The sequence below is a fragment of the Volvox carteri genome, assembly GCF_000143455.1.
Source record: "Volvox carteri f. nagariensis unplaced genomic scaffold VOLCAscaffold_38, whole genome shotgun sequence".
Taxonomy (NCBI): domain Eukaryota; kingdom Viridiplantae; phylum Chlorophyta; class Chlorophyceae; order Chlamydomonadales; family Volvocaceae; genus Volvox; species Volvox carteri.
The window spans coordinates 725911-741497 of NW_003307581.1; the positions used below are offsets into that span (position 1 = coordinate 725911).

General features: G+C 56.3%; 3 protein-coding genes across 3 annotated transcripts; 2 read left to right on the top strand and 1 right to left on the bottom strand.

Annotated features, from left to right (window-relative positions):
* Positions 1 to 97: 97 nt before the first annotated feature.
* VOLCADRAFT_106117 (uncharacterized protein) lies at positions 98 to 1176 on the top strand (the record flags this gene model as incomplete). The annotated part of the gene is made up of 4 exons (XM_002953730.1): positions 98 to 331; positions 433 to 531; positions 615 to 710; positions 961 to 1176. The coding sequence occupies exons 1-4, from the start codon at positions 215 to 217 to the stop codon at positions 1174 to 1176; spliced, it is 528 nt and encodes a 175-aa protein (XP_002953776.1). The 5' UTR covers positions 98 to 214.
* A 693-nt stretch (positions 1177 to 1869) lies between these two features.
* VOLCADRAFT_94594 (uncharacterized protein) lies at positions 1870 to 10542 on the top strand (the record flags this gene model as incomplete). The annotated part of the gene is made up of 17 exons (XM_002953731.1): positions 1870 to 2728; positions 2939 to 3108; positions 3221 to 3355; positions 3593 to 3716; positions 4113 to 4246; positions 4633 to 4731; positions 5077 to 5240; positions 5509 to 5611; positions 5930 to 6088; positions 7041 to 7697; positions 7866 to 8121; positions 8581 to 8767; positions 9048 to 9241; positions 9740 to 9922; positions 9976 to 10000; positions 10033 to 10126; positions 10186 to 10542. The coding sequence occupies 17 exons, from the start codon at positions 1870 to 1872 to the stop codon at positions 10540 to 10542; spliced, it is 3900 nt and encodes a 1299-aa protein (XP_002953777.1).
* A 603-nt stretch (positions 10543 to 11145) lies between these two features.
* Positions 11146 to 14986, bottom strand: VOLCADRAFT_106118 (uncharacterized protein). The gene is made up of 8 exons (XM_002953794.1): positions 14863 to 14986; positions 14236 to 14790; positions 13601 to 13804; positions 13094 to 13231; positions 12709 to 12869; positions 12037 to 12121; positions 11749 to 11850; positions 11146 to 11336 (listed from the first exon to the last, which is right to left on the bottom strand). Exons 1-8 carry the CDS (start codon positions 14920 to 14922, stop codon positions 11220 to 11222), a joined length of 1422 nt encoding a protein of 473 aa, XP_002953840.1. The 5' UTR covers positions 14923 to 14986; the 3' UTR covers positions 11146 to 11219.
* Positions 14987 to 15587: the final 601 nt, after the last annotated feature.

Here is a 15587-nt window from a genome sequence, read left to right on the forward strand (position 1 = left end):
ACTGAAAGGATGTTAGCCTTTAAACAATTTGCCGATACCGTACAAACCCCTAATTCACCCTATTTGGTACACCCTTACGGGAATTACTATGTATGTACTGCAGCACACGCGTACTCGATTGCCGTTTATCTAATACCAAAGTCTTGGCTTTTCTAGTGAAAGCTCGACGAACGTCCAGGCGCTCAACAGCATCCTGTTGTGAAGCCACAACACTATGTCTTTTAGTAGCTTGCGGGGACTTGCAAGGACTGCTCTGCAAGCTAAAAATGCGCTTCCTGCCAGGGCTGGCGCCGGTGCACCTGTGAAGCTTGCGCCCCGCCCCGATAAGCCTGTAAGACTGTCAAAGCTTTAACCTTACTTTGTGTTTGCTGTTCTGGGCTACATTGCGCACATCGGAGATGACATGGGTATGTCATTCTTTGCGTTCCATAGCTGCCGACCTGGTACGAGCTCTGGTGGGACAACGGCTTCTACCCGGGACAGCCTGTAGCAGATTTTATGTTCGGCGCTTGGCCATCCAACCTGACGGAGGTGCGCTTGAACGTGGGATTTACAGCCCGGCGCTGCTTGCAAGGCGTTATTTCCAACCAGCTCCATGATAATTTTCTATGCAGACGTACTACCTGCGCTTCTGGGCCATGTTCGGCTTGGCGCTCGCTGCGCCCTTCTACTATGTCCTGAACTACACAGATGAGCTCCGCATGCCAATGGTGAGTGCCGAGCTTTGGGCTACGGCGGGTGTTCATTTGGAGAACCGATGGGGAGGGTGGCGTGGGCGAAGGGCCCGGGGCCCAAGAGCTCGGAAGTGGTGCATGGGCCCACAGTTGGGGCGTGTAACCGTGCGGGTTATGGCCTACTTGTGGCCTGATCGTAACTCGAAATTGCACTAAATGCTGGTTTGGAAAGTAGGAATATGAGGACTGAAGATGCCTCGAAAGTCTTGGGCTTGGGAACGCGCAGGTTATGGATAAGGAAATCCTGGCCCTCAAGGTCCAGTTGGGACTAATACAGAGCCATTTGCCTCTCCCCCGGCAACAGGTACCCCCACAATATCCACCGGAGGTCGGGGACGTCCTTAAGCTGCGACGTAATAGCATGCTGAAGTTCGATTTCAGCGACCCGGAGCAGGCGCAGGTCAAGGCGCGTGCCAAAATTTTCTGGACGCCGATGTACTAGGGGGCCTGCGCTCGGCCATGCGTTGGTTGAAGGGCGAAGGGCTTGTTCGGAAATCCTTGGGGATCACGCGTTCCTGTTTGGGGTTTGTCTCCACGTAATTTACTTGGGCGAGGAACAGTAAGTGTGGATTTGGTGTGTTTTGGAGGTTGAGGAGATTGTGACACCGCCGGAGCGGCTTCTTGTGTGGTTTGGCTACGGGCAATGCCTGCAGCGGTAGGAGTTGTCATAGTAACCCTTGTTTTGGTGATGTCTGGGTAGGCATTGGATACCGTACCACACCTTCATTTCAATGGAAAAGCTCTTATGTAAAGAAACGAATTACCTTCGCACCGTCCACTCTGGAAACTGAGGAAGTCGGACAAGCTGTCATTGCTTTCTCGCTACAGTCTTTGTGAAGCACTTGTAATACAAAAATCTTTACAGTTTATACGAGCTTACCGAATCGTTGAAGAAAGGACATAGCATACTGACTAGCAATTCTCATCATAGTGCATGGTATAGCTCCGGCACGTATTGCTGATTGGCTCAGTTGTTAACCTGGCCAAACTGTGTTCCGGGCTGTTCGGGAACTTGGCTGTCACTCTTGACCAAAGCTTGAATCGTGCAGCTACGCGGTTTTGCAACTACTCAATCCCAACATGAATGACAACGTTATTATTACAGTGATGAAGTTACTGTCCTCATAACTTAGGAATGTCCGGCAACGGGCGACAACCTTTACTGCAGCGTCTCCATGACGCCCCGGCGACAGCTCAAGTTGCCCAACAAGCTGGCATGGCTCAAGCAGCCGCTGGACTGCCTGGAAATGCTGTAGGCGAACAGCCTCAAATGTTGCCCGACGTCACCTTGGCCGTGTCAGTGCCCATGTACGGTCTGGCTGCTGACCTGGCAGGGTTGGGCCCCAGCCAACCTGCCGATCCAGGCGATAATTTGCTTCCTGTGCGACCTCCGGCACGTTTGGGGACTGCCCGTCCTAACCGACCGGCGCAGCCGCCCAGGGTTCCCGGGGTTCGTGTTGCCAGGGGTGCCAACACGGGTGGTGTTGCCCAGGCAGCTGAGAATCCTTTCACTTTGATGGAAGGACAGGCCCAGCAACCATTTCCAGGTCCCGATGGCGAAGCACAATATGGCTTGGCCTTGGAGCTCCTCAACAACCAGGAGCTTGGCTTCCCTGGCCCAGACCAATCCGTGGAACACCGCACCAGGCGTGCTGGCCGGCCCCGGGGCAATCGGATTGCCAGGTTAGGCACAAGCAACCGTACCGACGCAGTAGCGGCCTCCCAGCCACCGCCTCTGGACCCCTTCACCGTTAAAGAGATGGCTGCTAGCCAGCCGGGTCTGCCCGAACCCGACTACGGCATCGTTGCTGAGCTCCGGAACCGGGAGCTGCCCAACCCGCTCGCCTCAGATTTTGGCCTAGCAGCGGAGGTGGCTCGCCGCCGGTCGCGGTCGCCCTCACCGCTAAGCCGCACCGCGGGCGTGCTGCCGCCGTTGCGGTCGCGGCGGCGCCTGGACCCTGTGATGCCCCCGCCGGGAAGCGAGGGAGGAGTCGGTAAGTCCGCTGGCTTGTGAGAGTTCACAGTATTGTAGCAGCTTTGGTTGAGCGTTGGGTGGACCAGTGGAGGAGGGCGGCCTCGGTGGCAGCTACCAGGATATGGGTTGTGTATAATCCTCTGGGCGCCGTCTGTTCAACTGGTTACCTAATGACCGGATGGTGGAGTTCCAGATTCGCATTTGGGCGCGATGTTCGTATGCTCTCCAGGCTATGGGCTTGCGGATGAAGTCGCCGCGAGGCAGCAGCAGGACGCCGCCGACATGGCGGAGCCGTTTGGGGCAGCCGCCCGTGCCGGGGAGCTGGACCCGTTCGCGCTGGCACACGAGCAGCTCAAGGTGCCGCGGGAGCTGCTGGAGCCGTACGAGGCGACTCAGCAGGTGGGGACTTCGTCGTCGTGCACGAGCATTGCAGTAGCAGTAGCTGCCAGGGAAGCTTGGGCAGCTTTCGAACTTAAGCTGGTGGAGACTTTATCGTATGGCATGGTTGCAGGAAATTCCTGGCGAGGACGTACGGCTCAAGACTTCGGGCGACACTGTCGCAGAACCTACCGCCTTGGGCTCAGAAAAAGAACATTACGGCATAGCGCAGGAGCTTGGCGCAGACAAAGCTATCGAGACGCGCCAGGTGTGCCAACGCTGAAGGATTGATGGCCTTTTGGACACTTTTGACGTAAAATGTAGGCCGCGTCTGGTTTGTGGTTTGTTGAGTTGCGGTGTGAGGAACGTATCGTAACTGGTGGCCCACACCGGTTACAGTGCCAGTCGGCGCAAGTGCCAGTCGCCGCATGGGATGATGTGGCTCAAGCCTTCGTTCCTCCGGGTTTCATGTGCATGTGGCTTTCCATTTCGCATTGTTTCGCAGGGTAGAGAGGCTCCCGGTGCGGTGCTGCCTGGACAGACGAGCGCAGTGGAGTATGCAGAGCAGCCGGATCCGCCGGGGCATAAGTACACGTACGATGAGGACACGGGCATGCTCGTTACCACAGGTATAAAGAAATTTACTTCGCGGAAAGCAAGCACGTTCTGGACGCTGTTCGTGGTCTGCCGGGGCCCCCACGTCACATCCCGGCCAAACAATGCAGGTCAAGAATAGTCACCGTTTGTGTTTCGCGTGAGAGTGGCGTCACCCCAGCCGGCGTGCCAGAGGTTGGCGACCAGGATGCTGTTGCTGCCATCGCTTGCGGTTGTGCGTCTCCGTCCCGATCCCTCACAGTTTACCTGCTGCAAGGAAAACGATTACTGGGCAACATTCTCTTCCCCTCAGAAACCCCGTTACTGGTTCCCCTGTCTCACGTAGGTTGCTCACGGCACAGTGTTGTAGCAGTCCCTATCCTAATAAGAAACCAGTGAATTGAGGTCATCCCCTGCGTGCCTCCCCGCAGCTGGCGGGCAGGGTGAAGGTGGTCGCGTCGCACGGCAATACATCGAGGATGAGGTGACAGGCATATTCTTCAAGCTGCAGAGCAAGCGGCGGAAGCTGTTCGGCCTGCTCAGGCGCAAGCCGCACGCCATCGTGGTGCGCAAGCCTCAGTAGGCTTTAGCATGTCAATCATTGGCCGCGTTGGAAGGTATTACCTGACCTATCGCGTCGCAGGCTTAGGTGGCGACCGCAGGCAACTTTGTCCTGAGAGCGGTAGTTCCCTGGACTGGGTGGCGCAGCTTGAGCCTAATATGTTCAGTGCGGATGCCGGCACGTGCTCGCGGAACAAAGGACTACCTGCCTAGAGGCGACCTTCTGGGGAGCCGCGGTGATGTGGACTTTCACATATGTCGGTTTTTCAACGACAGTCACAGCGGTTGCGTCGGCGCAGGGTTGCAGATTTTTGTACTGTTCTGTACTTCTTCAAGCTTCTTAGCTTACTGATGGATGCCATTCGCCTGCGCCCCCTGTCTTGGCTATAGGAGGACGATGAGGAGGATGACAAGGGCTTCCGCGGCCGGCTGCGGCGTACGCTTTTGTTCCTTACCAACGCCTGCAATGTGCTGGGCATGTTTGCGCAGGTACGGTATGCCAAGCCCAGCAGTCGTCCTGCGGATCCACGTCTATACGATGAGTTTCAAACAGTAGTTGAGCAGCATTCGTTTTGCACGGGTTCAGAGCATGAACCCAGAAGCTCATCTGGACCCAGAAGCGGCATGTCTTCCTGGGTTCATATTATACGTGATAGGAGCAGGACTAGGGCAGTAGTATATACAGCCAAGCAGGCTTGCTGTATGGGCATCACGTCAAGACGCCTGTGTTTGGTCCAATGGCCTCCGTTTGCAAACCGAAGTGCTGATTGTTTTTATGTTGCTGGAGCACAACCTGGCTGGAGACGATTCTTACTTATGTCCTCCTCCACCCAGGGCCTGCTGGCTGGCTTCGCGCTGCTGAACTTTTTCATGACGTACATGCTGTATAGCAGCTCCGACATGCGTAAGTTTCTGAGCTACTACGCACCGCTGGCGCAAAACAACAACAGGATCTATTATGCGCTCATCACACTATCCGTCATTTTCTCCACAAGCCGGTGGGTGGACAGCGACGTACCTTGGCGCACTCAGCCTCTGGCTATCATAGCAAGCACTGGATGGGTGAGCCGCATGGTAGCACGCGCACAAGGGACCCGCGCGACACTCTCCTGGAGCACTAGAGACACGGCCATCGAGGAGTTGACCTGTCCATCAGACGGTCTCGTACCTTTATTCTTTTCGGTTTTCGTGCGTTATGCGCACAGCTCGATGTCCCCATGTTCGCTTGGCTAGGTTGACCCGGGGCACTTTTATCATACCCCGCAGGCTTGCACAAGACAAGCTGCGTGACTTCGAGCCGCGCCGTCTGCAGCTGGGTCCCGTGGACGTCATTCAAATGTTGATGTACGTGGGCGCTTATGTGGCGTCGGTGAGCGAGGTGGCGGATGGAATTCCGTGATGGAGATATAGAGCGCTTGGGACGCATGCAGCCATATCGTATACGGGCTGGCGGGCTGGGTGAAGGGTTGGGCCATCAGTGAGCCAACACAGTTTAGTGTCGGTTAGTGTTGTTTGGTTCCCCAACATTATCCACAATGCCTAGACACATCACGTTTCGGTTGGTATTGATACCCAGGCATCGGCATACTGACGCCAAACCTTACCGGGTAGCTCCACAGTCCGTTCGTCATTATTTTTGCACCTTTTTTCCGTAATAAAGACGTGAGCTTCGTATGCGTGTGGCCAGGTGTTGTGCACTCCTTTGGACGACGAGCTGACCTACGAGTCCAACCGCAATCCACGGTTCTACGAGCTGACCTGGACGTCTGCCTTCAAGCGACGCGTCTCCCTCTGGCATGCCCTTAATATCATTCGGAGTGTCCTCGTCGGGCTGGCATGGTTGCTGGTAGGTGTTATGACGGCTTTGCGGGACTTCAAGTCTATGTGGACATTGCTACTAGCGCTAACCGAAATTACTATGCTGTACGACGCAGACGTCCTACCAAACATCACCCTACATCTTCGAGGCGACACTGCGATCAAATTTGCGAACCATGCGACGACAACAGGCCGTGTTACAGAGCCTAAGCGGACCCGGAGCAGGCGGCACAGTACATAAGATTGCATGACCACAGGGCACGCAGCAATGGTTCTCAAGTCGATGCTCGGGCGGCAATACTATATGTTGTCATTTGTGCGCTCAAATGCTGGGGTGGTGGCAAGTTGCCGCTCTTTTGGGCGCTGGCCGTACTATTGACGTACAAGAGAGAAGAATAAAACAATTTTGGGCATTGAAAGTGCGCCGTTTGTTGGAACTCGGGATCATCGTTTTCCGATCTGATCTTCCTCACCAATATGATAATCAGTCAGGAAGGCACGGTTCCCTGTTGAGGAGCTGAAAACATTCCTTGCAAGCAACTCCTATCAGTTTCGGCAGCGGAATTTCTGGGTAGCAAGGTAGCAAGGTGAAATTTAAAACTATGTCTGTAATGCGAAAATTATGCAACGTCTGGTCTCCAGTTCGGACCTTAGGCTCATGTTTTACATAGCATCGCCAGCGCCAAGTACAATTACTGGCACGTCCAATTCATGGAACCCCGATGTTCATAATCCCTCCTTGAACTTTAAGAAAGTTCAGGCCGCCATGAAGGCCGTGCATTTTCGAAACTTGTGGTGTTTTACCTCTGAAGTTTATATTCTCCAGATATATGACGATATGCGTGGAGAATCCTGAAATTGCTTGGCAATCTTTCTGGGTCCGTATGCATTTCTCACTGCTTCGGTTCCTCGGCCCCACGTAACGCAGACGAATAGTACCATCGTAGTGTTCTGCATCACAGCTTGAACACATCTTGCAGCTTATTCGAGCGCACATGGCGGTTGTCGCGCAAGCTGTTCCAAACGACGTTGCTGGTCCAAAGATTATTGCGAAGACCTCTTCACAGCCACCCCATGATACCGGTCCTTCGTGCGTTGGAGGAGATGCTGAGGATTGCAAGGTGTCACAAGTCAAGGTAAACAGTATCAAGGATCTTGCGGCGTCTACGACACTTGGGTTTGAGAAGCCGAAAGTGGAAAGCTCTGTGGTGTCGTCGACGCTGCAGCCAGCTGACTGTAGTGAAAGTGAGAACAGTTGGGCCGTGGTTAACCAAGGCGTCACCTCCGGAACTGGTGCTGGTGCAACAATTGAGCTTTCGAGTGAGGATGCGGATAACGAGTATGTGGACGCGCCCCCAAGTGATGCTGGTGTTCCCGCTGCGGGTGCCCCGCCCGGTGCTCCTGCCGATGTCCCAAATGCCCCAGCCCCAGCAGCAGGTGGTGTTCCACCTGCTGCAGGCTTTGTCGATGGTGCAGCGCCACCCCTGGGTAACGGCGGCGGCCCTGTTGTTGCGAACGGGGACGGCGGCGGCGACCAGGGCGGAGGTGGCGGAGGCGGTGCAGCAGCCTCGGATGACGACGACGATGATGACGACGTGGAGAACTTCATGGCCAGGGCCTATGAACTTTTTTTGTCGGTAAGGAAACATGAACGAAGTGGTAATCGAATTTACACTTTTCGTGAAGTTGTCCGTTGGTTGCCTATCATTCTGCATAGGGACTCGAACGCGGACTTACTTTTCTCTGATAATGGCTTTCGAGCGTGAACAGGTTGGTGTGGTGCCTTCTTGCTTGATATGCTGCAGGCCAATCCTACGGTGCCCGAGGCATGCTCAGCACAAGAAGCAGCGGCGCTTGCGGCTGCCACCATAAGCGGAGCTACCGGAGATGCTGCTATGAGTGATTCACCATCGACAGTGGTGCCAGCACCTGCCGCGGCGTCGACACTCATCGCTTCCGCACCTGCTGCCGCACCTGCTGCTGCCGCGGTAATCAAAGCGGGGGGATTTTTCGAGTCAACCATCAATCTGGTGCCCAACGAGCCTAGTCCTCCTGCAGCCGGTAGGTTATTGGCGTACGTACGTCTATCTTGATAGCGTAGTCGTTTGTGTAAGCTTGAGAGGTCACCTTTTCATGGACATTGCGGAAGACGTACTTGTGTCCTTAAGTGAATTATTAAAAGCGTTTCGCCCATAGGTAACCCGGCGAAAGCAGTTCATTATGCGCGGCTCCATACAGCGTGTTTCCCTTGCTTGCGGCGTTGCTCGTGACCGGTGCTCGCCGCGTTGGCTCATCCATTAAGGAACCGTATGAAAAAATTCGTGGCGTAGTCTGTACGGGCGTCTTTGAAACGTGTTCCCGTCGCTATGGCTACGATGCAATCCGTAACTGAAGCGACAAGTCCTCCCTTCGCAGTTGCGGCAGCGGCGGCGGCGGCTCCTGTTCCTGCTGCAGGCAGCCATAAGGTTGCCACGGCCAAGAAGAATGCCGCTGCGCCGCTCTCTCCGGCCACAAACGCAGGCACGTTCGCTTCTGCGCGCAGTCCTGCAGCGGCAGTGGCGACGGCCGCAGGGATGGATTCCGGTTCAGCAGGCCTGAGCTCAAGTGTACCAGCAGGCGGCAAAAAGTCCCAGGCGGCGGCGGCGGCCGCGGCGGCTCCTGTGCCCGCCAAGGAACCTACCACCGCTGCTGATGACGACAAAGAGAAGTAAGCCCTCGAACGTTTGTGCTGGAATGAAGTTCTATGGAAGTTGCTTGCATGTAGTGGCTGTGGTAACTTATGGGCGCATTCGGGTCTTCCGCGGGCAAGCTTAAGCGCCCCTCAAAGCACCCCGCGTTGCATGTGGGTTGGTAATGGAATAACAAAATACCAACGACATCAGTATCTGCCACCGACGCCAGCCGCTTTCATGCAATGAGCTATGCTTACAATAAGTTGCTTGTTGTGAAGAGGACACGTCATCATCACCGCCTGTCCGCTCGTGTAGGGGCAAAGCGTGTCGCGAGATTGCTGAGGAAGAGGCGAAACGTAAGGCAGCAGAGCAGCTGGCCAATGAGCTGATTATGGCTGAGGAGGCAGAGAAGGCAAAGAAGGAGAAGGCCAATAAGAAGAAGAGCGAGAAGAAAAAGGCGGCAAAAGCGGCTAAGAAGGCGGGCGCCGCCGGGGCCGCCGGCGAGGAAGGTGAAGAGGAAGAGGTGGCGGCTGCCGATGGAAGCACGGCGGGTCCGTCGGGTTCGGCACCAACAGCAGCGGAGAAAGCCCAACCATCTGCGGCAGTCGAGCGGCTGCCAGTTGGGCAGGAGCCGGCGGCAGCTGGAACAGTTGAAATGCCACCTGTCAAGCCGGTGCATGCAGCCAGGGCAGCGCCTTCAGCTCGCGAGCCAGCTGCCCCTACTATATCCACATCGACACCCGTTTCTGAGCCACCTGCCCCAGCAGGAAAGAAGGAGAAGAAGAAGAAAGCCAAGGAACCTGGGCAATCCGCTGCCGCGGCGGCCTCCAGCGCGTCTGGTTCCAGTTCGTTCACAGGGCCAAGCACTTCAACGGCTCCTGCAGTTGCGGCCTCAACCGTTCCCACGCCGGTTTTAACACAGTTTAGGCCTGCTGCTCCGGCTGTATCTGGCCTAGGTGCAGCACCAGCTGCCGCCGCTCCTGTGCCACAACTTTCTCCTCCCACAGCATCTGCTGCTGCCGTATCTGCAGCGCCCACGGCACCGCCACCTGGTCCGTTCATCAACCCAGCCCTGGCATTGGTCAACCCGGCGTTAGCCGCGGCAGCAGGTCGGCTGGGTGGTTCTGCGCCCACGGCAGTGCCCGTCGCTCGGCCCACAATGGGCGTCGCACCCGTGCGCGCGTTTCCAGGTGTGCAGGTCCATCCTGGTCCCCGTCCCGTTGCCGCGTTGAACCCCGTGCAGCCGGTGCCCGTGGTGTTCGCTGCGGGTGCTGCCCCAACGCGGGTCGTCGTTCCACAGATCTTCCCAGTGGCGCGGCCTGTTATCGCACAGCAGCAGCAGCCGCATTCGCTCCATGCTGCGCAGCCAGTTATTGTCAGGCAACCGGCGCCGGGTGCTGTGCCGTTCATGCCACCTGTCGGCGTTGCGCCACCCACAGTGGTGCGCGCGCAGGTCCCTGGTGGTGTGCAGTTCGCAGCAGCGCCTGTGGCTACTGGCGGCACCAGGCCCACGAACGCCATGGCTGCGGCATTCATGCAATACCGTTCTACAACTGTTACCGCTTCAGCAGCGGCAGCACCCATCCCCGCTGCACCGGCGGTGACTGTGCAGGCCGCCACTTTTGCGTCAAAATACGATGACGACGAACACCTGTGTGTTGTGTGCATGGAGAATACCCGTTCGATTCTGCTGATGCCATGTGGTCACCTGGTGCTGTGTGGAACCTGCCTACCGGCCATTGAGGCCAAGGGCAACCTGTGCCCCATTTGCCGTGAAAGCATCCAAGACGCGCAATTGATGGCCCAGTGAGGTTCTTAGTTCTGGCAAGCCACAAGCGGAGGTAGGCACAAGCACAACATATTACGGAGGCTAGATGGCTTTGTACGCAACACGACCGCGCAGATGGGCACTGTAGTAGTTTATCCTTGGGGGTTTCGAGTCGCGCCGGGTCTGGTTGGGCGATGGCATTTCACATTGTGTGCAGGAGTTGTGCGTGGCCTCAGGCCTCTAGTCGTCGTTGGGGCTGCGGCTAACCATTGTCGCAAAGATTCCGCATGGTCGTTGGTCCGGGCGGCCGTAGTGCTGTTTCACAGCTGAGCACCTTGTTGTAGCCTGCTAGGACGTGGAGGGATCTCCTCTCATGAACCAGTCATTTCTGGTAAGCAACCGAATTTCGAGGCGTATTTACTTTGGTGAAGGGTTAGGACAGATGGTCCGCAGTATAGCAGATGACCTTTTTAGCTGTCGGCAGGCAAAGCAATGCTTGTAGTCAAAATTGCTTTCGTAGTCTGTGTTCCTGGCTGTGCAGTCCGGCCTCAATATATGGAGGTTGCAGCCCCAGCGGGCTAGCAAAAGTTGTGGCACGAGTGGACGCGAATGGGAGGTGCGCAATACACGGAAGGACAACAGCTTAACATAGCGCGGTTTACATTTAATTACGCGCCTGCACCATCATCGGCCGAAAAGTCGTCTGCCAGCCCTGAACGTTACTGGGCAGCACTGCCTCGCGACGCCAGTAGCTGCTGAGCGGCAGAAGCTTTCGTATCCAAACACCCAGTCTGCCTGTCCGCCACCGCGCCATACTGCTCTGCCAAATCCGCCGCCTTCCGTCGTCATAGGTAGGTTTGTTGAAGCACGCGGGGGGATCCCGCAAGGAGGGATATTAAGGACAGCGTCAGAGCGAGGCGTTAGCAGTACACGGATCCCATGAGGCCTAGGCCACAACCTTTCAAATCTCCCTAACGCTTGTAAGACGGTTAGCTGCATATGCGTGTCCCTGGCGATTCTGACGAAGAGCCACTAGAGGCTTAGTGCACGAAGTATGCAAGCTCAAAATGTAGGCAAAAACTTCATTCCTCCTAAGAACCTGTCATCTGTTCGTCACAGCAAAGGCATGCTCCCCCCTTCACACATAAAATTGAAGAAGCGCATATCTCATCTCCAATTTGTGGAATAGCTCTCCAGGCGCCACTATCTGGTATCCCCAGAGCTATGTCCTGCTATCATACGGCTTACCTCCTCCTCGGTCTCAAGTCCCAGTTGCGCTGCGAGATGTGACAGCGGCACGGGGAGCGGCTTGAATGCAGCCACGGTGCTCTGCAGCGCTAAAGCCCGCATCTGCGTGCCGTTTTTCCGGGCACGAGAGGAGTGTCAATCGTCATGAGCAACCACGGCAACACAAGGGATACTGCGTTATGTGGCTCATCATAAATTTAAGAAGCCAGCTCCCAGCATTTTGACGTTTATTGGCGTACCCCATGCTGCACATTCACCCTACGGCAACGCAAACACCCAATGACCCACCTGCCCCAATAGCCGGTCCATGATGTACGGTGACATCCGCGGCGCTCCGTCATACAAGGCTATGAAGCGTGCGTAGTTGCCGCACCTGAAGGAGGGGTTGAGGGGTCGGAGGCAGCATCAGGCGGGCGTCCCATTGAACCTGACGGCCAACTAAAGGTCCAACCTTACTTCCAAATCGAAGTGCACAGGATAGGAGGGGTCCCCAAAGCATAACATAACCTCCTTTCTCCCCTTAAGTCTCTTCAACTGACGCTCCATGTTCGAAACACCAAGGCGTGTCTGGATTCGCTCTTTGGTGTCTTTCCACACCGGAAGCGGCCTGGTAGTGGCGCCGTGACCTCCACAAGCTCCTTACCAATTCACAAGGCAACCCAGGACCACCGTGCCGCTATGTAGGGTTCCCGCGCCTCAGCGTCCGTATCAGCAAGACACCTCTAGCAATGCGCAGAGCGTTCCTTCTCAATCGGGGCTCCAGTCCGTACCTCCATCCGGCCTGGTCGTAAACTCCCGACGCGTCCAGGTCGCTCTTTTGCCACTAGCCCACAACCCCCCAGTATCCAGCTGCTTGCATTATGGACCTCGCCTACATGCCATATGTCGATAAGGTTTATCATCCTCACTCGCTGTGGGCAACAAGCGCGATCACCCAGACCACCCGGCACCGCATCACACCTTGCTGCTGAACACACTTCCAGCGCATGACGCATGAAGCTATGCTTCAGCAGGTGAGTTGGCACCCGGCTCAGCTCCATCGACAGCGTGTTCCGGGCGGCAGCGGTCGCCTGAGTGTACAGCAACCCGTACGCCTCAAACTCTGCAGGGTTGCCTGGCAACTGGCAGGGTACAAGAAGGCGTCGACGACGCTCCACGTCACGACCAAGCAATAGCGGAGAGTACAGTAATAGACATAATAACCCCAGAAATGATGGGCAAAGCGCCTCGCCTTGGCTGGCACAGCATGACAGTGGAAGGCGCAACAATCGCTACCAAGAGGGCCCTTGGGCTTTGCGAACATGCTGGTAGGCAGCAAAGCTTCACCGGCGAACGCGCAGCTCACCCCCTCGCCGTACAACTGCCGTAATACGCCGTGGCAGCGCCTGAACTCCGCCAGGTCGTCGGCCTCCAGCGCCAGTCGCCCGTGGGTTTCATACACGTCAACCGTCAACGGGTCCCGTACATGCTGGACCGTCAAGTCCTGGCCAGATTACGGAGCGCAACGCGCGGCAAGGACACAGCAAAGGCAGTGTCGGAACACTTTCATTACTTTAAGCAGCCGTTCCGTCGGCACGAAGGGCAAGAGCGCCTAATTTCACAATTACCGCTTTGTTGGCAACGCCCCAGCGCGCATCACCCATTTTCACAACCCACAACTGATCCCGAGCTACAGAGTCATCCAGCCATAGCAGGCGATCTCTTTGCAGGCTCATGCTTTGCGCTGCCCGGATGGTCCTGCAGCTCCACTCTCATCGCCCGGGGTGCCTACCGGCAATACAAACGCACAGACCGGGTGCCTTGGCAGTCCTGCGATGCTCGCGCGGTCCGAAACCCCAGTTGGCCACCACACCTGCCGAATGGCTTTGAGCTGCTCCGAAGCCGCGCCGTAATCCGGCCGCTGCAGCCACTTGGCCTTTACCAGCTTCAGGGCGACGGCCAACACAGCCGGCGGGCGAACATCGGCAACTCGCGGGAGACTTGTGAGGCGCAAGTACTCCTTCTCCAGGGCCTCGCTGGTTCCGTAGCCGCCCGACTCAGCCAGCACCACATCTCCCTGCTGGCACACGACGTGAGATACGCAGCAGTGGATGGGTTGAGGATGATCGCTGCAACTTTGGGCCGCCGGAAAGCACGCAAGGATGTTGCTCAGGAGCCGGCGCGATATAACAAGGGAGCTGTAAAAGGGTGATGAGGCTATTTGGCTGGATCAGTGGCCTGTAGAGCTTAAGACACGGTAGTGCAAATTCAAATCCTTCGGCTGGCTGTCCTGAACATCTGAAATCTCAAAGTTTGTCGCCCAGGATTGACGGACTGCTTCACGCAGGCTAACCCTAGAGGAAGCATTGGATAGGAGGGGGAGATCTGTCACACCCTCCTCCTGGATTGAAATGCTTGCGCCGTGAGTGCCTCAATGCCGTGAGTTGAGCAACGCGGTTCGATTACCGGGTCCCTGGCGCCCGGGAACCCAAGCAGTAGTGCACGTGCCTTTCCGCTCGCCTCCTGCGCAGCTGCGGCCGTTGCATCCCCGAACCGCTGTTGCCGCAGCCGCAGCCGTGCGACCTCCTCAGTGCTGCTGCCTCGCGTCACCGCTAGCAGTGCAGCTTTTGGCGTCCGAGAAAGTTCAAATTTGCAGCCAGCGGCTGGCCGGCTGCTGTCCATGGAGCGGCCTGGAGCCGCGGTGCCGGTCGCCAAGCCACGTGCTGGTGGACTGGCCGACAGCTTCGGCTCGATTTGCGGGAGGGAACACTTGGGCAGTACGCGCAGCATCTTCGCTTGCAGCTTCAGTCGCTTCTTGTCACCCGTTGTGACGCGGAGTTTTTTGCTCAAACGAGCCATTAGTTCGTCTGCGCGGGCGCGCTTAGCTGCTTCATTCTTAACCGCCAGTGCCGCCGGATCCGTCGCGCCTCCATCTTCAGTGGTGACGGGTTTTGTTACGCCACGTTGACCCCGGCTACCCGCCGATGCAGGGCTGGCGCCGCGTCCACCATCTCTACCTTCAGTATTCACCCTCGCAGGATCGCTGCTCTCATTTAGGATCACCTGTCACAAAATACTTTAATAGTGAACGCATTACTTTAAGATCCGTCTGAATTCTCAGTTTCGTGTATTCACCAGTTTATTATACGTCTTCTCCTTCCTCTTGGGAATGCCTTCAATGGATGTCTTTGGCATGTACGTCCGGCTTAAGTTTCAGTTGCAAGGTCAGTGCACCAGCCCTTCTTAAACTCAACCCAATACATTGTAAGGAATGCATTCTACGAATGGTAAAGCAAATCTCTTTTAGGTCGTCTGCCAGGCTCCGAGACCAGTGCTTGCAATTCCACATTTAGCATCGTCTTTTTGAATAATGTGAGGCGCAACCTATGATAAAGTCGCATAGGTAACCCACTACCCCCTTAGCCGCGCTCCTTACCCTCCCCAGCTCTCTGGTCTCGCAGCAAGTTATTCCCCGCCCCCGCTACCATCGCGCTTTGCACCTATCAAGCGCCACCCGCCCTACGAATACGTTGTCCCATAGCGGTCAGTTCCGCTCTGAAGCGCGGTAGCAGTCGCGTGCATGAGCAGTATTCCTTCTGCAGCGAAAGCTAGCTTAGGTTCTTTACCCACAGCTGGGTGCACATCATAGGTGCTGGGTGCAAGGTTGACATGCGGATGGTATCCTCTCGCGAAGTTACGCGAACCCCCATTCCTTGTTAGAAACCCATGGAAGTCCGCAGCTGCCTCTGCGAAATAGCAAGGACGCAAATGGGAAGCCACAGTCTTTCATGTTTTTACCGTGGGAGCACAAGGGCAAGGCGGTTCGGCTTCTCAGTACACGCGGAGGAGGTACGCAGCGC

What these genes read in the sequence shown, in the direction of transcription:
- VOLCADRAFT_106118 (XM_002953794.1), bottom strand. Translation starts at nt 14,922, where the DNA reads ATGCCAAAGACATCCATTGAAGGCATTCCCAAGAGGAAGGAGAAGACG. An exon ending in AGCTCAAAGCCATTCGGCAG is followed by an intron (nt 13,232 to 13,600) that starts GTGTGGTGGCCA and finishes TAATCTGGCCAG; the next exon opens with GACTTGACGGTCCAGCATGT. An exon ending in GGCAGTTGTACGGCGAGGGG is followed by an intron (nt 12,870 to 13,093) that starts GTGAGCTGCGCG and finishes GTACCCTGCCAG; the next exon opens with TTGCCAGGCAACCCTGCAGA.